This window comes from Meriones unguiculatus, chromosome 15, assembly GCF_030254825.1.
Source record: "Meriones unguiculatus strain TT.TT164.6M chromosome 15, Bangor_MerUng_6.1, whole genome shotgun sequence".
Lineage (NCBI taxonomy): Eukaryota > Metazoa > Chordata > Mammalia > Rodentia > Muridae > Meriones > Meriones unguiculatus.
Window position 1 is genome coordinate 77,498,119 of NC_083362.1, and position 17,557 is coordinate 77,515,675.

General features: G+C 45.4%; 2 protein-coding genes across 2 annotated transcripts; both read right to left on the minus strand.

Moving 5' to 3' along the window:
• Positions 1-6,997: 6,997 nt before the first annotated feature.
• Positions 6,998-8,034, minus strand: LOC132648126 (olfactory receptor 6B2-like). Its single transcript, XM_060368876.1, has one exon. It carries the CDS (start codon positions 7,934-7,936, stop codon positions 6,998-7,000), a length of 939 nt encoding a protein of 312 aa, XP_060224859.1. The 5' UTR covers positions 7,937-8,034.
• Positions 8,035-14,385: 6,351 nt separating this feature from the next.
• On the minus strand, positions 14,386-15,321 carry LOC132646045 (olfactory receptor 6B2). The gene has a single exon (XM_060367881.1). It carries the CDS (start codon positions 15,319-15,321, stop codon positions 14,386-14,388), a length of 936 nt encoding a protein of 311 aa, XP_060223864.1.
• Between the last annotated feature and the right edge of the window lie 2,236 nt (positions 15,322-17,557).

Below are 17,557 nucleotides of genomic sequence, written 5' to 3' on the forward strand. Positions count from 1 at the left end.
CGCGGCGCACCGGGTTGGAACAGGGGCGGGGCCGTAAGGGAGGGGCGGGGCTTAGGTCTAGACAGCAGCACCCCGAGTTTGGGGGTTAGACCATTTGGGGCGGCCGTCGCGGCTGGCTGCTGGACAGTTGAACTAAGTGTACAGCAAAGGGCGAGAAGCCCCTCCTGAGCCTTGCGGAGTGCACAGAAGAGGCCAGCTTTGACCTGGGGTTTTCGCAGATGCCTGAGGTGTGTGACGAAAGTGTGACCCCCTCGCTCCGGGTATTCTGCGAATTCTGTGGAGTGGACCCGCTCGCTCCCCAGATTTTGTGGTGAGAACCCACCTCCCTGCTGCACGCCCTAGCTCTGAGGAGAGGCCTACTTCCTGGGTTCTGTGGATGTCACCCACTCCTAGTCTGGGTTCTGTAGGGAGGATCCGCTCCCTGCTCTCCTGGACGCTGAGAAGAGCCCATTCCTATGTGGGTTTCTATGGGGTCACCTCTCCCGCCTGGACTTTGTGAGTGTGACCCGCTTTCAGCCAGGTTCTGAGCTCTTGTAAGTGCTGAGACCTGAGGTGTCTTGAAGCCCCCTCAGTGATCTCCAGGGCAGAGGCCCCTGTCTCACTTCCACAGTTACTGACTTTACAATCACCTCCTGGAAAAGTCTTCAGCTTCAAGACTCTCTGAGGCTAAGGAAGAAGACTCTGAGGAAGCCAGGAAGTGCTGATAGGGAAAGGATCCTCAAAACAGTGGGGAGTCCCGGGCTGGGCTTCCACGGACCGCCTCCGTGTGGGTGACACAAAGCCTCCCCTGCGTTTCTGGATTTCTAGAAAGTCCAGCGTCCTTTCCGGTATACTGGGGATGAGAAGGAGAATCCTCTCCACATTCCTTTTGCATCCTGACCATAAGTCACTTACCTTACGTCCTAAGATAAGGTCTGTGTGTTTGACAACTTCTTCTGGGGGCACAGTGAAAAATGGTGTACGTTAATAGCTTGCAGGTCTTCGTAGTGCTACTTAGGCTGCAGGGGGTTCATCTGCCCCAGGTTTGCTGAGACTTTTGGTTACGAGGTAACTGGGAGATATTTTTGAACATTGACTATTGAATGAGCCTTGAATCCCTGGATTACACATCCCCATTTGATTTTATATGTCATTATAGTAATGAGTTGTACTTGAGCTTTTAAGAATCCTTCACATGTTCATGAAGGATAATGGCCAATGATTTTTAGTTAGCAGCTCTTTTTGTCTCATCTTAATGCTAAGATAATATAGTATTCAGCAAAATGACCTGGGTAGTATTTCCACCCATCTTATTTTCCCTGGATTCGTGTAACCAGTGGGTTTCTTGATGTGGGCTGAGGCTCACCTGGGGCTGTTGGAGGAAATCCACAGACATTCAGAGGAAGAACAGATCTACTTGGATGACAGTTCTCATCTCCAGCAAGACTTTTTTTTAGAATAGTTGGGTGAGGGAAGCTTTCCAAATGACAACAGAAGGCTGGGGACTCCCTCAGAAAGACAGAATAAGAGAATGGAGAATGGAAGTTTCATATCTATCCCTCAGTGAATGGGTTTTATAATCATATTTGGTGGCTGAAACAAAACTGTCTCATCATACTGCAATACCTCATGTGTATATAGAAATTACTCAGACTAATCATATTTGGAAAATGGGGGTGGTCAATAAGAACCTAAACGAAAGTAATGTTTGGTCCAGCGCTAGGAGTAGTGAATCAGCCCTACAGCAGGTTGTTGTACATTTATCTATATACTGTAACACCTAGACTCACCACTAACAATACTGCAAAAATGATAGTCCCCAAACATAAGCAAATAGTGATGGGATTCTTTTAAAGATACCCTTTGGAAGGTGAAAGAAAAGCAAAGGAAAAACAATCATAAAACAGCGATTTCATGAAACTAAAAACCTTCTGCATAGCAAGAGAAACAATCAAGAGAAGTGATAGCCTACAAAATGAGAGAAAAATCTTTGTTTGCTACATATGTATTATATGATTGATGTCTAAAATACACAAAGAACTCACCAAACACCAAACAGTCCATTCAATAAATGGGCCAGTGAAATGAGCAGAGAGTTCTCAAATGATGAAACACCAATGGCCAATAAACATGAAAAATTTTAAAACATTATTAGTGATTAAAGAAATACAATGAAAAGCACATTGAGATTCCACCTCACACCAGTCAGAATGACAGTCATAAAGAAAATGAGTAACAACAAATTCTGGTGAAGATGTGAATCAAAAACAACAAAAAAAGAATCTTTATCTATACAGTATACTGCTGGCTTTAATGTATACTAAGCTAACCTGTATGGAAATAAGTGTGATGGTTCTTCAAAAACTGGAAATAGAGCTACCATATGACCAAGCTCTACCACACCCAGGTGCTCACCCAAAAAGTCCAAGTCAACATGCCACAAAAACACTTGCACCTCAATGTTTGTTGCAACACTGCTCACAATAGCTAAGTTATGGAGCCAACCTAAGTGTCCAGCCAGAGGAAAGAAGAAAAAGTGCTGGGTATACAAGTGAAGTTTTCCTATCTATCAAGTCTTGAAATTATGTTATTTGGGGGGAGGGGATGCAACTGGAGATTATCATAGTAAACAAAAAGCCATAAAGGCAACTGTCTTACTGTGTTTTGCTATTTGTGGGTCCTAGAGTTTATAGGTAGATAAAAATCATGCATGAATGATATAAACATAGAAGGGAAACTGGGGAACAAAGGGAGTGATGTGAGATGTAAGAGGTAAGAAAGGAGTAGTGAGGTCTGTGAGATGTTCAAAGTATATTACATACATGCATGAAGTAGCCTGTATAAAACTGCATAACCTTTTGGAGTCATTAACATGAAAAAGTCATACCTAAGCCTTCCTATATCAATTATATTACAACCTTAATAGTTCTATGTTGAAGAAATTGAATTTGTAATTTAACTCACTTAACCAAAAGAGAAGCACATTTTCACTGAGGAATTTTACTTAATACATAAATATATAATACTAAATATGCACAGCCTCCTCTAGAAAACAGAAGGGATAATGCCTACCACCACAAGTTACGCTGCCATGATTGCTAAAGACAGTACAACAATTTAAGCCCTCGATGGATCAATATCCCTTATGAACTTATATACAAAAGTCTTCAAGAAATCATTAGCAAATGGAATCCAACAACATCTAAAGGGAGTAGTACACCATAAGCAAATGTGATGTGGAGGAAGCAAAGCCACCTGATGTTTTAAAATCAACCAATGTAAAAACAAGTTAAAGCAAAAGAAATATATGTGATCAGATTGCCTGCTGCAGGAAAAGCGTTTTGACAAAACTCAATATTTATTTGTAATAAAGAACACATGGGCTTCAACAAAGACTATAGGGCAACTGCTTCAAAGCGTGCCCATAAAACCCTAAGACTAACATCATGTGAATAGAAAAGAATGGGATTTGCCTTTTGAATAGAAAGGCTTTCTCCTTTCCCCACTTACTCAACAGAACAATGGCACCCCTAGCCCATGTAATAAGTACAAAAGATATAAACAGAATACATATAGGAAAGGCAAAAATGAAACTGTTTGTAGATGACATCATTTGTACTCAAAGAACCCAACGGAGATGACCGAAAAGCTCCTAGAATGAATAAGTTCAGCCAGGCTGTGCAATATAAAAAGTCACACAGAATCACACAATATTCTTTAGGCTAACAGCATATAAGTCAGAGATGAATAGTAGGTGGGGTTCAGTTTATCCTTGGTCTGAGTAAACTGTAATCCTTGAGTTTAAATTTAACACATCTAAAAAAAAATTTAACACATCTATAGGCTGCAATGTTTAAAACGCTGATGTAAGAAATCAAAGACCTGGAAAATGGAGAGGCATACTCACACAGACATATATGTATAAATTCTCTCTCTCTATTGGATTGGAAGAAACATGCAATGTAAAATCTTCCCAAGCCAATCTATAGGTTTAATGGAGTTCCCACTAAAACCTCCACAAAGGATGTTTAATGGGCAGGCCGTTACTGGCTGTCAAAGGCTGTGCCCCACAGTTAACAACTGTGGACAAACTAAAGCCCAACTAAAATCCCACACTCAGACTGAAGAAAATGACATAACATAACTGAGTGTACAAAGAAACCCAAACTTCCATTATGAGCTTCCTTAAATTCACCTTAGAAACAATCCAGGGTTGGGCAGAGTGGCACACCCCAAAGGTCGAGTGGAGTGGCTCCATTTGTATTATGTGTTGAAATAAAATTCCAGGAAGAAGATGTTAGGGGCTTCTAGAGGCTGCAGTGTGGGGATGTGGCTGCAAGTCAGCAACACCAAATACCTTCCTCCGGTCATGGAAATGCTCTGCCCCTTGACTCCTTCATGTCCACAGTCATCACAAATGTGCACATTCTGTGACACAAATCTGCCTAACTGATGGAACTTGAACAAGTTCTGTAGGATATGCCAAAGTCAATGTCCTGTCACTGAGCTGTACCTTAGACATTCAAGATGACACTAGTAGGAAGACCAGGCAAGGAACACATGGCACTGCCTGGCATATTTCTTTGCAACTTTCTGAAAATCTACCATTATCTCTAAAAGAAAGTTGAAATTATATTGTGTGCAGTGTAATAAAGTAACAGAATTTTAAAATTTAAACAGAAGAGATACTTTTTGTATTATAATATTTAGAAATTGGAGCCCTGGAAAGAAGGACTGTTAACCAAAGCTACATTAGTTTTAAGAGATTGAAATTATACCAGAAGAGAGGTTGTTAGGGTCCAGAAGACACTGAAAGAACGACCCCAGACTTGAGTAGCATGCAAGCAACAAAGGGCGTTTATTCTGCAAAAGTCCAGCATGCTGGGGCCAGCACCTTCACAACATGGTGGTAGACCCAAGGGAGCCTTGCATGCCCCTTTTAAAGCCAGAAAGTGGAATTCTTACTGTGGCTATGTAACCTTGATTGAGATTGCCTGGTTCCCCTAGAGACTATGCGACTCTGGTCAAGACTTAGGTGCTTTTTCAAACCGGTAGTTTAAAAACCTTATCTTCCTCAGGCCAGATGTTTTGGCTGTTTCTGATTGGTATCCCTTTTCTGTGTTTTTTTCCTGCAACTCTTAGGCCTGTTCTGTTTAGCAAGAAATTGAATATTTAACCAGGCCCTCTCAAGGTGCTCATTATTTTCTGATTAAAAAAAAACCCTCAAAATTGTGAAGATAAAAATTGTCTCAAAATTAATCTGTAGAATCAACACAATCCCACAAATAAGAACCTGCAAGCTTATCTTTTGTTGATGCTGACAAGCAGATTCTAAGTCGTGTAACTCCTCCTTTCACGAAGCCCTAAGACAAACAAAGGTCACCTAGACTAGAAGCACATGGAGGATATGCTAGAGGACCTCATGGTACATGGAAGGCTAAATTCCGAAAACCCTGTAACTGGTTCAGGAAGAAACAGGTTGACCCGGGCTAGGTCCTTCTTCAGTGACAGGGTCCTGAGGGAGAGGTGCCAGGGGCAGGAGGGAGGGAGAGAGATGGGAGGAGGAGACAGGAGGGAATGAGAGGGAGGGGGAGGGTAAGGAAGAGAGAGAGAGAGAGAGAGAGAGAGAGAGAGAGAGAAGATGATAGATGATGAGGCTGGACCTGAACCGGGAGGTCTTACATTAGCTGATAACTTAAGGAAGTTTACTAAGAAGTACAGCATCTTATATACCAGGAGGCACATGGCTAAGGTCAACAGAGACCTAAATCAGACCATGTTGGCAAGAGAACACAGGAGCCTTTAGACACAGCTGTTTTAGGACGGATTAAGTTCAGCTCAGGGAGAAGAGTTGGTTTCCCAGAAACCACAGCCTTGATTTCTTTGAGGCACTGGCTTGAGCCCTAAACCAGCCTTGCTAAGTCCACTCCTGGACAAGGACACAGAACCAACTTCTTTTTGCCCTTCATCTGAGCTTCTGATAGAGTGTTGGGTCTGTCTGGCTCCAGATAACAGATAGAAAAAAAGAGCAGGTGTGGTCCAAGCAAAAGGGTCCATATGATTTCAGTGACTTGGTTTATGAAGGGTGACGGTACCTAGAGAAGAGCGTGACCTACCAAACAGTGGTGAGTGCTAGACCAATTTCCAGTCTTTTTGGAAAATGGTTTCAATTTCAGCTGGATTACAGATTTAAACATTTAAAAAGACAAATCATCTAGAATGTGACATGAGAACATTTCCATGAACTTAGGAGAGGCAAGTATTTCTTAAATGGAAAATCTCTATAAGAGGAAATGTACAATCTAGACATTAAATAAAAATTTTTTCTTATTGTAAGAGCCACAAGGACATGGCATGTAACTAGCTGGAAGAAAATTTTGCATCAGAGGGCTCAGATCCAGATGATGGAAAAAGCCTGTGTAGAAAGAAACCCCATATGAAATGGGCAGAAGCTGTGGAAAGATCATCAAAGAGGTCATATCCAAAAGAACAGAGACAGTTCTGTTGATATCAGCAGGACACCATTTATATTTGGAAAACGAAGGTTTAAGTCACATTTGTAGCGCAGATGAAAGGCTGACTTGAAACATACAAACAACACTACATGTTGGCCAGGGTATGGCACCACTGGGTTTCTCCTACACTGCCAATGGGAGGAAAACTGGTACATACTGTTTAGAAGAGTCTGCAGCTTCTGCTAAACCTGACCATCCACATACCTCGTATTGCAGCAGCACCAGGCACATACAGCCTTTATGTGTACCTATAGCTACTCTCTGGCATTAAAAAGCAGCATAGTGGTTCTCTTGAGACAGAGAGAGTGACTAGGGGTGGGACTCTAATGCCTAATTTGCCTGGGAAAGTGTTCCCTGAGTCTACACTCAGAAGACATATTTGGATGAAGGCTCAGTACTGTAGGTAGATATAAAGGTTTGTTAAATTTCATTTAAAAAAAGTTTAGATAGAATTGGATGGTATAAGAGGTTTTATTTGAATTACACTTGAGAATACTTAATAGCTACTGAGGAGTCGTACCCAAACCCAAAGTTCTTCTCATAGCATCCTTAAATTCAGTGTTCCTCAGACAGTATATTAGAGGATTCATCATGGGTGTGAGGACAGTATACACAGCAGAGATGAGCTTGTTGGAACTCCGAGTATTGATGGCCTGGGGTCTCACGTACATGAAGATCATGGCCATGTAGAAGAAGGTGACCACAGTGAGGTGGGAGGCACAGGTGGAGAAGGCCCTCCACCGGCCTGTGGCTGATGGAATGTTCAGCACAGCCAGGGTGATGTGGCCATAGGAGAGAACGGTGGCCAGGAGAGGGAACACCAGAATGATGAAGGCCAGGATGAAGTCCACCAGCTCTGCTGTAGAGAAGTCAGTGCAGGCCAGCTTGAGGATGGGGGAGATGTCACAGAAGAAGTGGTTCAAGACATTGGAGCCACAGAAGGTGGCACTGGAGATAAAGTAGACCTTGATCACAGAGATGGTGAAGCCACTAGCAAAGGAAAAGGCCACAAGCTGGACACACAGCCCTGTAGTCATGATGACTTGGTAGCGCAGAGGATGGCAGATGGCCACATAGCGGTCATAGGCCATGGAAGCCAGAAGTACACACTCCGTACACACCAGGGAGCTGAAGAAGTAGAGCTGAGTCATGCAACCAGCAAAAGAGATGTGTTTTCTCTGCAGGAGGAAGCCATCCAGCATCTTAGGGATGATGTCTGACACATACCAGATCTCTAGGAAAGACAGGGAGCCCAGGAAGTAGTACATGGGCCTGTGGAGGGAGGCACTGCTCCAGACAGTGAGGATGATGGCCAGGTTCTCCACCAGCACAAAGAGGTAGGCAAGCAGGAAGAGGAGGAAGAGCAGGTACTGCAGCCTGGGGGCTGTGGGGAAGCCCAGCAGGATGAACATGCTGACCTTGGTGATGTTCTCCCCCCTCATCCCTCTGCACCTGCAAAAGATCAACAGGCCAATAGGAAGGGCCAAGCATCAGTTGAGGGGAGAACAGGGAGCCAGGCAGTAACCTCAGCTGGAAGACAGAGAGCACACCTGGTTGCCATGAGTAGCAGGGAAAGGAATTCATTTTCCTGCCAGGTCTAAAACCTGGAAGACCTGTGCACTTGTGTTTGGGTGCATAATGAAGATGGGTATTAGAGGGGAGGAAGTGCTGAAGATAGATATTTAAGACATAGGAAGCCTACAATGACCTATCAAGAGAGTAGCTAGGATCTGGAACAGGTTTTTGTTGTTGTTTTTGTGTTGCTGAGGTTTGGGTCTTATATTCTGGAAATGCCTTGGTTTTTTTATCCAACCATAATCAGCATCTACACCCTTTTCAATCATGGCAAACATGACAATGCTTTTTTTATGTATTCTCTCCTTGAATCAGAGGTGCCAAGCTAGTGTTTGTTCTGTGTGCTCTTATATCATAAACATTTATCATGGAGAGAGAAGGCTGGTATAGTCAGGGCTGTGTGTGCTATCCTGTAGGGGTAAATACAGACAGGACCTCGTTCCTAAGTCTGGAAACAAGAGTATAGAAAGAACTCTGATCCTTTCCCTGGAGGTGTGAGCATAATGGCCCAGGCTGTTGCTGTGACTCAGTGAAGTCTCCAACCAAGATTCGTTGACTGTGTGACCAGCTCCCCCACACCCTACCTCGCACCCCACTGGGAGAAACTCACATCTGCTCACACATTCTGACATTCCACATCTGTGGTTCTCAACCTGTGAGTCTCTACCCCCACAGGAGTCTCATATCAGATATACTGCATATCAGATATTTTTTGCAATTCACAACAGCAAAATTATAGTGATGAAGTAGCAATGAAATAATGTTATGCCTGGGGGTCACCACAACATGAGGAAAATTATTAAAGGGTTGCAACATTAGGAAGGTTGAGAACTACTGCCCCACACATTGATAATGACATCACTGCCTTTCCTGGCTACATACTAGAGTAGCAGGTAGGAAGGCTGGCCTAATCTGAACGTAGGTCTGTGAAGCCATCTTGGTTTGAACATAGGAAAACTGAGGGCAAAAGAAGTCCAGGAAAGATCCTGTAAGCACTCTGAGGGAAGAGTTAGTCTCTCCGCAGATAAGGAACATTACTCCAGGGCCACAACTGCAGCTTGGAGGCACACAGATTAGAGGGGGAGAGTGGGTACAGCACCCCAGGCAGGTTCAGGCAGGGAGGCCTTATGTGACGAGAAACACTGGGTGAAGTGAGGACAGGTCAGAATACAGGCAAGATTGTGAGCCGAGGAGCAGCCATGGACCTATGCAGCAAATACTGGCCCACGGCAGCTCTGACAATGAAAGGGGAAGGGGGGCCAGGGCTGGGCATTGCCACTTGCAGAAGTTACTCTGCTCATGGGAAAGGGACAGGCTCAGGTCTTAGCAGCCCTGACAGAGCTGGACAAGGGTTCCAGGGCAGACTGAACTCAGGTGGATAGGGAGCACAGACACAGAGGTAGCCGTGTGAATGCACATGGTACAGCCTCTAAGATTCCTGCAGCTCAGGCAGTAAGCTGACACAAGCTCTGGATGCCAGGCAACCAAGCTGACTCTGAACTAAATAGGGAGCTGAGGGAGGCTCCAGAGGCTACTCAGGCTCTTGGAGAACTGGCAGGCAGGAGGGAGGTCAGGAGCTATGGCCCCCTCCAGCTAGGGATCCTGGGTATGGGCATGGGGTAGGGAAAGCACCCAGCAGCTCACAACCATGGGGGAGCTAGTGCCACGGCCACTGCTCATTTCAGGAGGTTGGGGGTAGGCCTAGGACAGGCTACCACAGCCACAGATAGTTCTTCAGATAGCAGAGTGGCAGCGAACACAGGCACAGACAGATCTGTTTTCTACAAACATCCAAGATACATGCCAGCTCTAGGCTAGAAGACCATCTGTGTGGGCTGATGATAGAGCTACTTTCACATACTTCTGTACTTGTATTCCCCCAGCTACAAGCAGACATCTTTCCTATCCCATTGTGTCTGCAAATCTCTGGGCCAATGATGGGGTCTGCTCTCATGCTTTCTCCACTACCCATTGATAGATATACTTGCTCAGCTCAGGCTTCATGCCTCTCCTTTTTAGTTGTCCATGAATGACCCCTGACACCTCACAGTAAGGCTTAGTATACTCCCAGACACACAGCTGTGCTTAAGATGAAGTAGACACCAAATCCGAAGGCAGACTAGAGTGATGGACCCTTGCTCAAGATGCTGAAACTATGCCAATGTTGATGGCCAGCCAGCTGCAAACTTGCAGGCTGTGGGAAAGTAAATCTGGGGAAGCTCCCTGTGACACTGTAATTCTAGTCCCAGAATTCTGGTTTGCAAAAGAAGAAAACATCATGTGAACACTTAGATGTCCAGATGACATCAGTGGTTACATGTTTGCTGGAAAGGCTATGCCAATGGAGCTCCAGTAACGAGGTCTTGGGTGCTCAGTAAAAAAAGAAAAAAAAAGGAGTTCTTTCCTTCCTCTTGGCTGTCATAGCATGCACATGGTGGTCCCGAGGAAGACTCAGATTTCACAAATTTCTGACCTCCTTTTTGATGGACCTTAAATTCAATGTCAATGATATTGACATTGACATAGCAAAGAATAGACACCTGGGAAGGATGGCCACACGAAAACCCAGGCCGATGTTGAAACCATGACCCCTCAAGTCACCAGATACAGGAAGAGGCAGGGAGGATTCTCCACAGAGGTGAGACGGGAGAACAACCCTGCTACATTTTGATTTTTAACTTCTGGTCCCCAAAACTTTGAAAGAATAGATGTCTGCTGTTTTAAGATCCAGGCTCCAGGCCTCAGTGGCAGTAGCCTTGGAAACTGGCAGCAAGAAGAAAGGAAAAGAAGACACTAGGTGAGTCCTGTTGTTCATCCTACTCAGGACATTGCAGTGATGGGACATATAGGAGAGGGTCCTGTGGCTTCCCCATGTCTAGGAGCTCCGCTTGGGGAGCTGTGCCATGAGTGTTTGTCACATAGCCTCATGGTTATCATGCAAGGTTGGCTCAGCAGGTTTAGAATCCACAGGAAGGTTCTGGGATGAAAAAAAAAATCTAGAAAAGACATGGCACAGTACAGGGTGGGGATTCCTGCCTCAAGGGTGAACGTCCTCCAAGAACCCACACTTGCCACGGCTGTGGGTGGTCTCAAGGTAACACTGCAGTTTCTTGCCGTACAATGCTAGTTCAAGGCTAAGAATCGACTTCAGAATGTCCTCCAAGATGGCATGCAGCCCGTGCATCTTTAAGTAATAGCCTTGTCATTGAAACCTCAATATTTGGTCCTGGGCACTATGCACTGAGCAAAGTTCTCACAGATTCATACACAACACAGTACCAATTGATGCTTACTCAACACAACACCCATCAATGCTTTATGCAACACAGAACTCATACCTATACACTTAACATGGAAATCCTGAACATGTCTTCAACAGGCTGAGCACACTACCCAGCCAAACACACTCCTCACAGTACTCGTAGACGCATACTCACACGGTGCCCATCAGTACACACTCATTGCAGGACCCACAGATGACCACTGAGCATAGCACTTACAGATGCAAGACCCTTTGGTGTGGCCTGTGAGCCTTCATGCCTGGTGCTGCAGCTGTGGAGGTGAACCCTGCTCCAGCCTCAATGTGGACATGTATGATGGGGTTTCAGTCACACTGCTCTTCAATGCACATTGAATAATGTACTCTAAAGTCACAGAATGGGCCCATCCTGGCCAGAGGAGCACCCTCATCCTACCTGGGGCTCTGGAAGCCTCACTTGGACAGACATTGGGAACAAGGAGGGGCCTCTTCCTACCTGATGACTCCCACGCTGGCCACAGTGACTAGATGAGCCCCAGACAGATTGTTAGGACATGGGCTCCTCAAGTGTGGAAAGGAACAGTTATGGCTTTGTAGCTGGAGCCCAGTGTCTCCAGAGCCCAATTACCCCCTTGCAGCCGATGAAGCTGCCCATAGTGGTAATGAGCTGGGTCAGGGCCCCTGGGGCAGGCTGCACCTGATGTTGACCCTGCCCTTTAGCCCTCGGAGCCTGCGGAGCCCGTGGAGCCTTTCTTTGCTGCCTCCCCACCCATATGAACATCTGGCTGCTGACCTGTACAGCTACAGTGTGTCTCAGCAGCCAGGCTGTCATCTTACAGAAGTTCTATGTGAGACAAACGTATTCAACGAAGCACGGGCATCATGAAAGACTTAGCAATACAAATGGTTTGCGAACATGTATGACAATGAACTAATGAATGCAGGGTGGCTAACAGCACTCATCTGTGTTGTATCATGCAACCTCACTGCAGTCTTCCTTTTGAACACAACACGAATACCCAGTACTGTGTATGCCCTCCTGCCACACAACAAAGAACTATGCCTAAAACACCCGACTCACATTCCGGGCCACTGTGTGTCGTGAACTGCAGTGTCTGTATTGCCAGAGCGCACTTTTCTGCTCTTTTAGAAGTATACTGTTTTAATTATGAAAATCAAAGGCTTTTAATGTACTCCTATTGTCATTCCTTAGCACGCAAGAATCAAACATTATTATCTTTCTATTAGGTAGAATGTTTGATTTAAGGAATTGCTGTTTGGTCACTGAGTTGAGTTTCATGGAGAAGTGTTGAATTCACTTTGTCTTGAGACCAAGAGTTTCCAACAATTTCTGGAAGGGTCCTAAATGTTCTTATGCTATTTTATGCTATATACTTATGTGAAGATGCGTTCTCAACATTGACAACTGTAAAAATCAAGATATCTATCAACTGAAGAAGTTAAAGATGTCCTATGTCCTTCAGTGTCAAGAATTCAGACAAATTTTCATTCCTTGTGTAAAAATAAGCACATCACGTGGTTAAATACACAAATCTGCCTTTATCTTTAATAAATGGGTAAATTCTTCTATACCAATAATTGTTCTAAAATAAAATTATGTATGCTTTATTTCAGTAAATACTTGATTTTTTGTACCACTTTTATGTACCTGTATTTCAAAGGTTTTGAAAATTTTCTCATGTATAAGGAAATCATGAGTGGAAAGTATCTAAGAAGCCTTCTTCTAAGACCCAGTAGCCAAATGGACCCTGCCTCTTACTACTGGCTGGTTCCCACAGTCTTTTGGGGAAAGACTGTGGAAAGACAATCGGCATTTCATGTGGGTTGTCCGCCCACTAACAGATGTAAGCTCCTGAACTGACACCCTTGGTGAATGTGATGCTTAGCTGCAATTGTCAACAGGACACATGATGGAAGAGCTTGGAGGGAGTTTTAATACAGAGCTCTCTCAAGCAGGTTGGGTTGTAGTCATGTCTATGCAGATTTGGGGGATTATGTTAAATGATGTGGGAAGACTCAGCCTAAAAGTAGGTGACACCAGTCTCTAGGTTTGAATCCTAAACTATAAAAATGAAAAATGAGATGAATATAAACTTACATGTGTTTACTCTCTCTGCTCTTGACAGTGGGTGTGGCTAGCTGTTTCATATTCCTGCCATGCTCACTTCCCTGCAGTGACGTATTAACCTGAAATTAGGAGCCAATAAACCAATTTTTCTCAAAGTATTTTATCACAGCAACAGGAAAGGAAACTAGGGCAATGGGACATTTGGAGAATATAGATTTAAGTCACAGTGAGATACCTTTGGAGCACCAAAGGAAGGCCAAATTGAAACATGAACAATACTACATGTTGGCCAGGATTTAGAACCACTGGGATTCTCCTATACTGCTAGTGGGAGTAAAAGTGGTACATACAAGCTTGGAAAACAATTTCACAGTTTCTGCTAAATCTGTCCGTACACACATAGCTTGTGTTTCAGCAGCTGGGGTCTGGCCTAGATACACGTGTGTGTAGCTCACCAAACTGCATGGATGGATATTAGTCAAATAGAAATACTACCTGGATTGCATATAGCAGCATTACACATCCCAGACAATATCCATAAGGATGTCAGCCAATAGCAAAACACATAACTGCATATTGATATATATGTGAGCACTGCTGAGCAACAACACATGAATCATTGCTACATGCAAACACAGGGAGACACAGAAACATGATGCTGAGCTGAAGTAGGGCAGGAAGGTGTAAGTGCTCCATGATTACTTTCACAAAGCCCCAAACCCCCAGGTTATTCTGGCACTAGAAACCAACATAATGGTTCTCATGAAGCAGAGAGTGTAACTAGGATTTACCTAGGAGCTTGTTATCTGAGCCTACACATTTTCTACAAATATGTCACAAAACATATTTGGATAAAGGCTCATTACTGTAGCTAGCTCTATAATTTTGAAAAAAAATTAAAGAACATTAAGTGCTATACAAGAGACATTTTTACAACAAATTAGATTTCTAGAACATGTAATGTCTCACTATAGAGTGTGACCCAACCCCAGGGTCCTTCTCAGAGCATCCTTAAACTCCTTGTTCCTTAGGCAATAAATCAAGGGGTTTAAGATGGGGGTGAGGACAGTGTACACAGCAGAAATGAGCTTGTTGGAGCTCCGAGTATCGATGGCCTGGGGCCGCACATATATAAAAATCATGGCCACATAGAAGAAGGTGACCACAGTGAGGTGGGAGGCACAGGTGGAGAAGGCCCTCCACCGGCCTGTGGCTGATGGAATGTTTAGCACAGCCAGGGTGATGTGGCCATAGGAGAGAACGGTGGCCAGGAGAGGGAACACCAGAATGATGAAGGCCAGGATGAAGTCCACCAGCTCTGCTGTAGAGAAGTCAGTGCAGGCCAGCTTGAGGATGGGGGAGATGTCACAGAAGAAGTGGTTCAAGACATTGGAGCCACAGAAGGTGGCACTGGAGATAAAGTAGACCTTGATCACAGAGACTGTGAAAGCACTTGCAAAAGAGAAGGCCACAAGCTGGACACACAGCCCTGTAGTCATGATGACTTGGTAGCGCAGAGGATGGCAGATGGCCACATAGCGGTCATAGGCCATGGAAGCCAGAAGTACACACTCCGTACACACCAGGGAGATGAAGAAGTAGAGCTGAGTCATGCATCCAGCAAAAGAGATGTGTTTTCTCTGCAGGAGGAAGCCATCCAGCATCTTAGGGATGATGTCTGACACATACCAGATCTCTAGGAAAGACAGGGAGCCCAGGAAGTAGTACATGGGCCTGTGGAGGGAGGTACTGCTCCAGACAGTGAGGATGATGGCCAGGTTCTCCACCAGCACAAAGAGGTAGGCAAGCAGGAAGAGGAGGAAGAGCAGGTACTGCAGCCTGGGGGCTGTGGGGAAGCCCAGCAGGATGAACATGCTGACCTTGGTGATGTTCTCCCCCCTCATCCCTCTGCACCTGCAAAAGATCAACAGGCCAATAGGAAGGGCCAAGCATCAGTTGAGGGGAGAACAGGGAGCCAGGCAGTAACCTCAGCTGGAAGACAGAGAGCACACCTGGTTGCCATGAGTAGCAGGGAAAGGAATTCATTTTCCTGCCAGGTCTAAAACCTGGAAGACCTGTGCACTTGTGTTTGGGTGCATAATGAAGATGGGTATTAGAGGGGAGGAAGTGCTGAGGATAGGTGTTCAGGGTGTAAGGCCCCACCCTGGAGTGTTAGGTATAGAGGGATCCATGTCTCCTATGCTACTAAGGAATCCATCAGGTAGGATCCCTCTACCCTGGATCCAGAAGCATGGATAGAGTTTTACCTCAACCCTTAAGGAGTTAAAAAAAAAAAAAAATTAGTGCATGATCCCACCCTGGAAGTGTGAATGAGTACTGATGAGGCCACGGTCTTCCTCCTTTAGGGGTGAGTATAGTTGGGATCATGCTCCATCTCCCAGATACGTGAGTGTAATGATCCGTGGGATCCTAGGACTAAATGAGATCTTCAAAGTTGCCTTACTACTGTGATTAATTGCTTTGCCACCGCCTACCCACATTAGCATGAAGACACACACACACACACACACACACACACACACCACATGCACATGTACATGAAGGAACCCACACATTCCACGTGTTGATGATATCAACACTGTCTTCCTTGTCCTCAGACTAAAGTGGTAGCTGGAAAGACAGCTGAATTTGAACATGTAGAAACAGGCCAGAGGAAGTCTAGGGCAACCCTCGAAGTCACAGTGGGGAAGTTTGGTCTCTCGGTAGATGAATAATCCCCTCCGGAACTACCTCTGGAGTCTTGAGGGACACAGAGTAGAGAGCTGGAGAGAGAGAAGGGCTGTAGTACCCCATTTTGATTCAGGGAGGGAGGTCCTGTAGCTGGGTGTGTCCAGGAGCATTGGGTGAAGTGAATACAAGCAAGGATGGAGTGTGGGGACAGTGGGATGGGGTATACCTGAGGACCAATGTGGCAAGTGCTGATGCCATCTCCTGGTCTTGGCTCTTCCTGTTGTCAGGTGGGAGGGTGAGAATCAGCATAACTCACAGGACCTGTCCTGGTCCTGATGATGAAAACTTGAGTGATGCCCTACTTTAAACAGCCTCTGTGGGAATTGGCTGGCAGGTGTGAATTAAAGAAACTAGCAGAGGGAACATGAGAGAAAGGCAGAGATGAGTGTTGTCATTCATGAGGTGATTTGCCTTTGGGGCTCCTGAGTAGGGTGCAGGGGAGCAAGGGGATCATGAAGGCTGGGGAATCTAGAAGCACTAATGGGGTTGGACAGGGGCTCCAGGGTACGCAGAGCTCAGTGCTCTGAAACTAGGGGAATGACACCGCCCAAGACTGGCTGGGGTGGACGTGCTTTCCAATGGGCCCTAAGAGGGGGGCAGCCAAATGAACACCACAGTGAAAGCCTGCAAGTTTGGGCAGTGAGCTTCAGCTTGGGGTCTGACCTCCCCAAACTAATAAATAGGTATCAAAGAAGGCTCTGTGGAAATTTCTCAGTCTCCCAGGCATCCACCCAGCAAGCTGGGTGGGTTGAAGCTGCAGCCCCTCCAACTAGGGATCAGCTGGCAGCTGCCTGCTTGGCTCAGGCCCCACATCTCTCCCATTTTATCCCCCATGAACAACTCCGACACCTCACTTGGGCCATGCAGCTACAGTCCCAGTTCATGCAGAGTGAGGTGGATACCAAGTTCTTAAGTGAGACCAGAGGGCGAGCTCTGGACCAGGACCACACCTTCCCTGGCACAGGGAGGGCAGAGGAGCACTTAGGGATGATGTTTTCTGAGTGCTCCAACTGTAGTACTGTGGTTTATACAGATCTGAAGAGTTTCCCCAGCACCTTGGTATGCTGCAGATGGCAGGGGTCCAGACTTACAGCAAAGTGGTAGTGACTCTTAGGGATGCTGTGAGGTGGGAAGCCTCAGAGTCACAGGTTTTCAGGTCCTCTATATGGATGGAGTTTCCTTATTGATGTCTACTTCTAGCACTCACACTTGTACAAGGCTGACTTAGATCTCACAAACCTCTGGTCTCCTTACTTGGTGGACCCTAAGGGAGATGACATGTCCTCGGGAGAGACAGCAAAGAACAGGGGGGAAGACCCAAGCCATGAAGCCATTTGAGGACTGAGAAATCCTCAAATAATCATAGGTTAGAAAAAACAGGGAGATCCT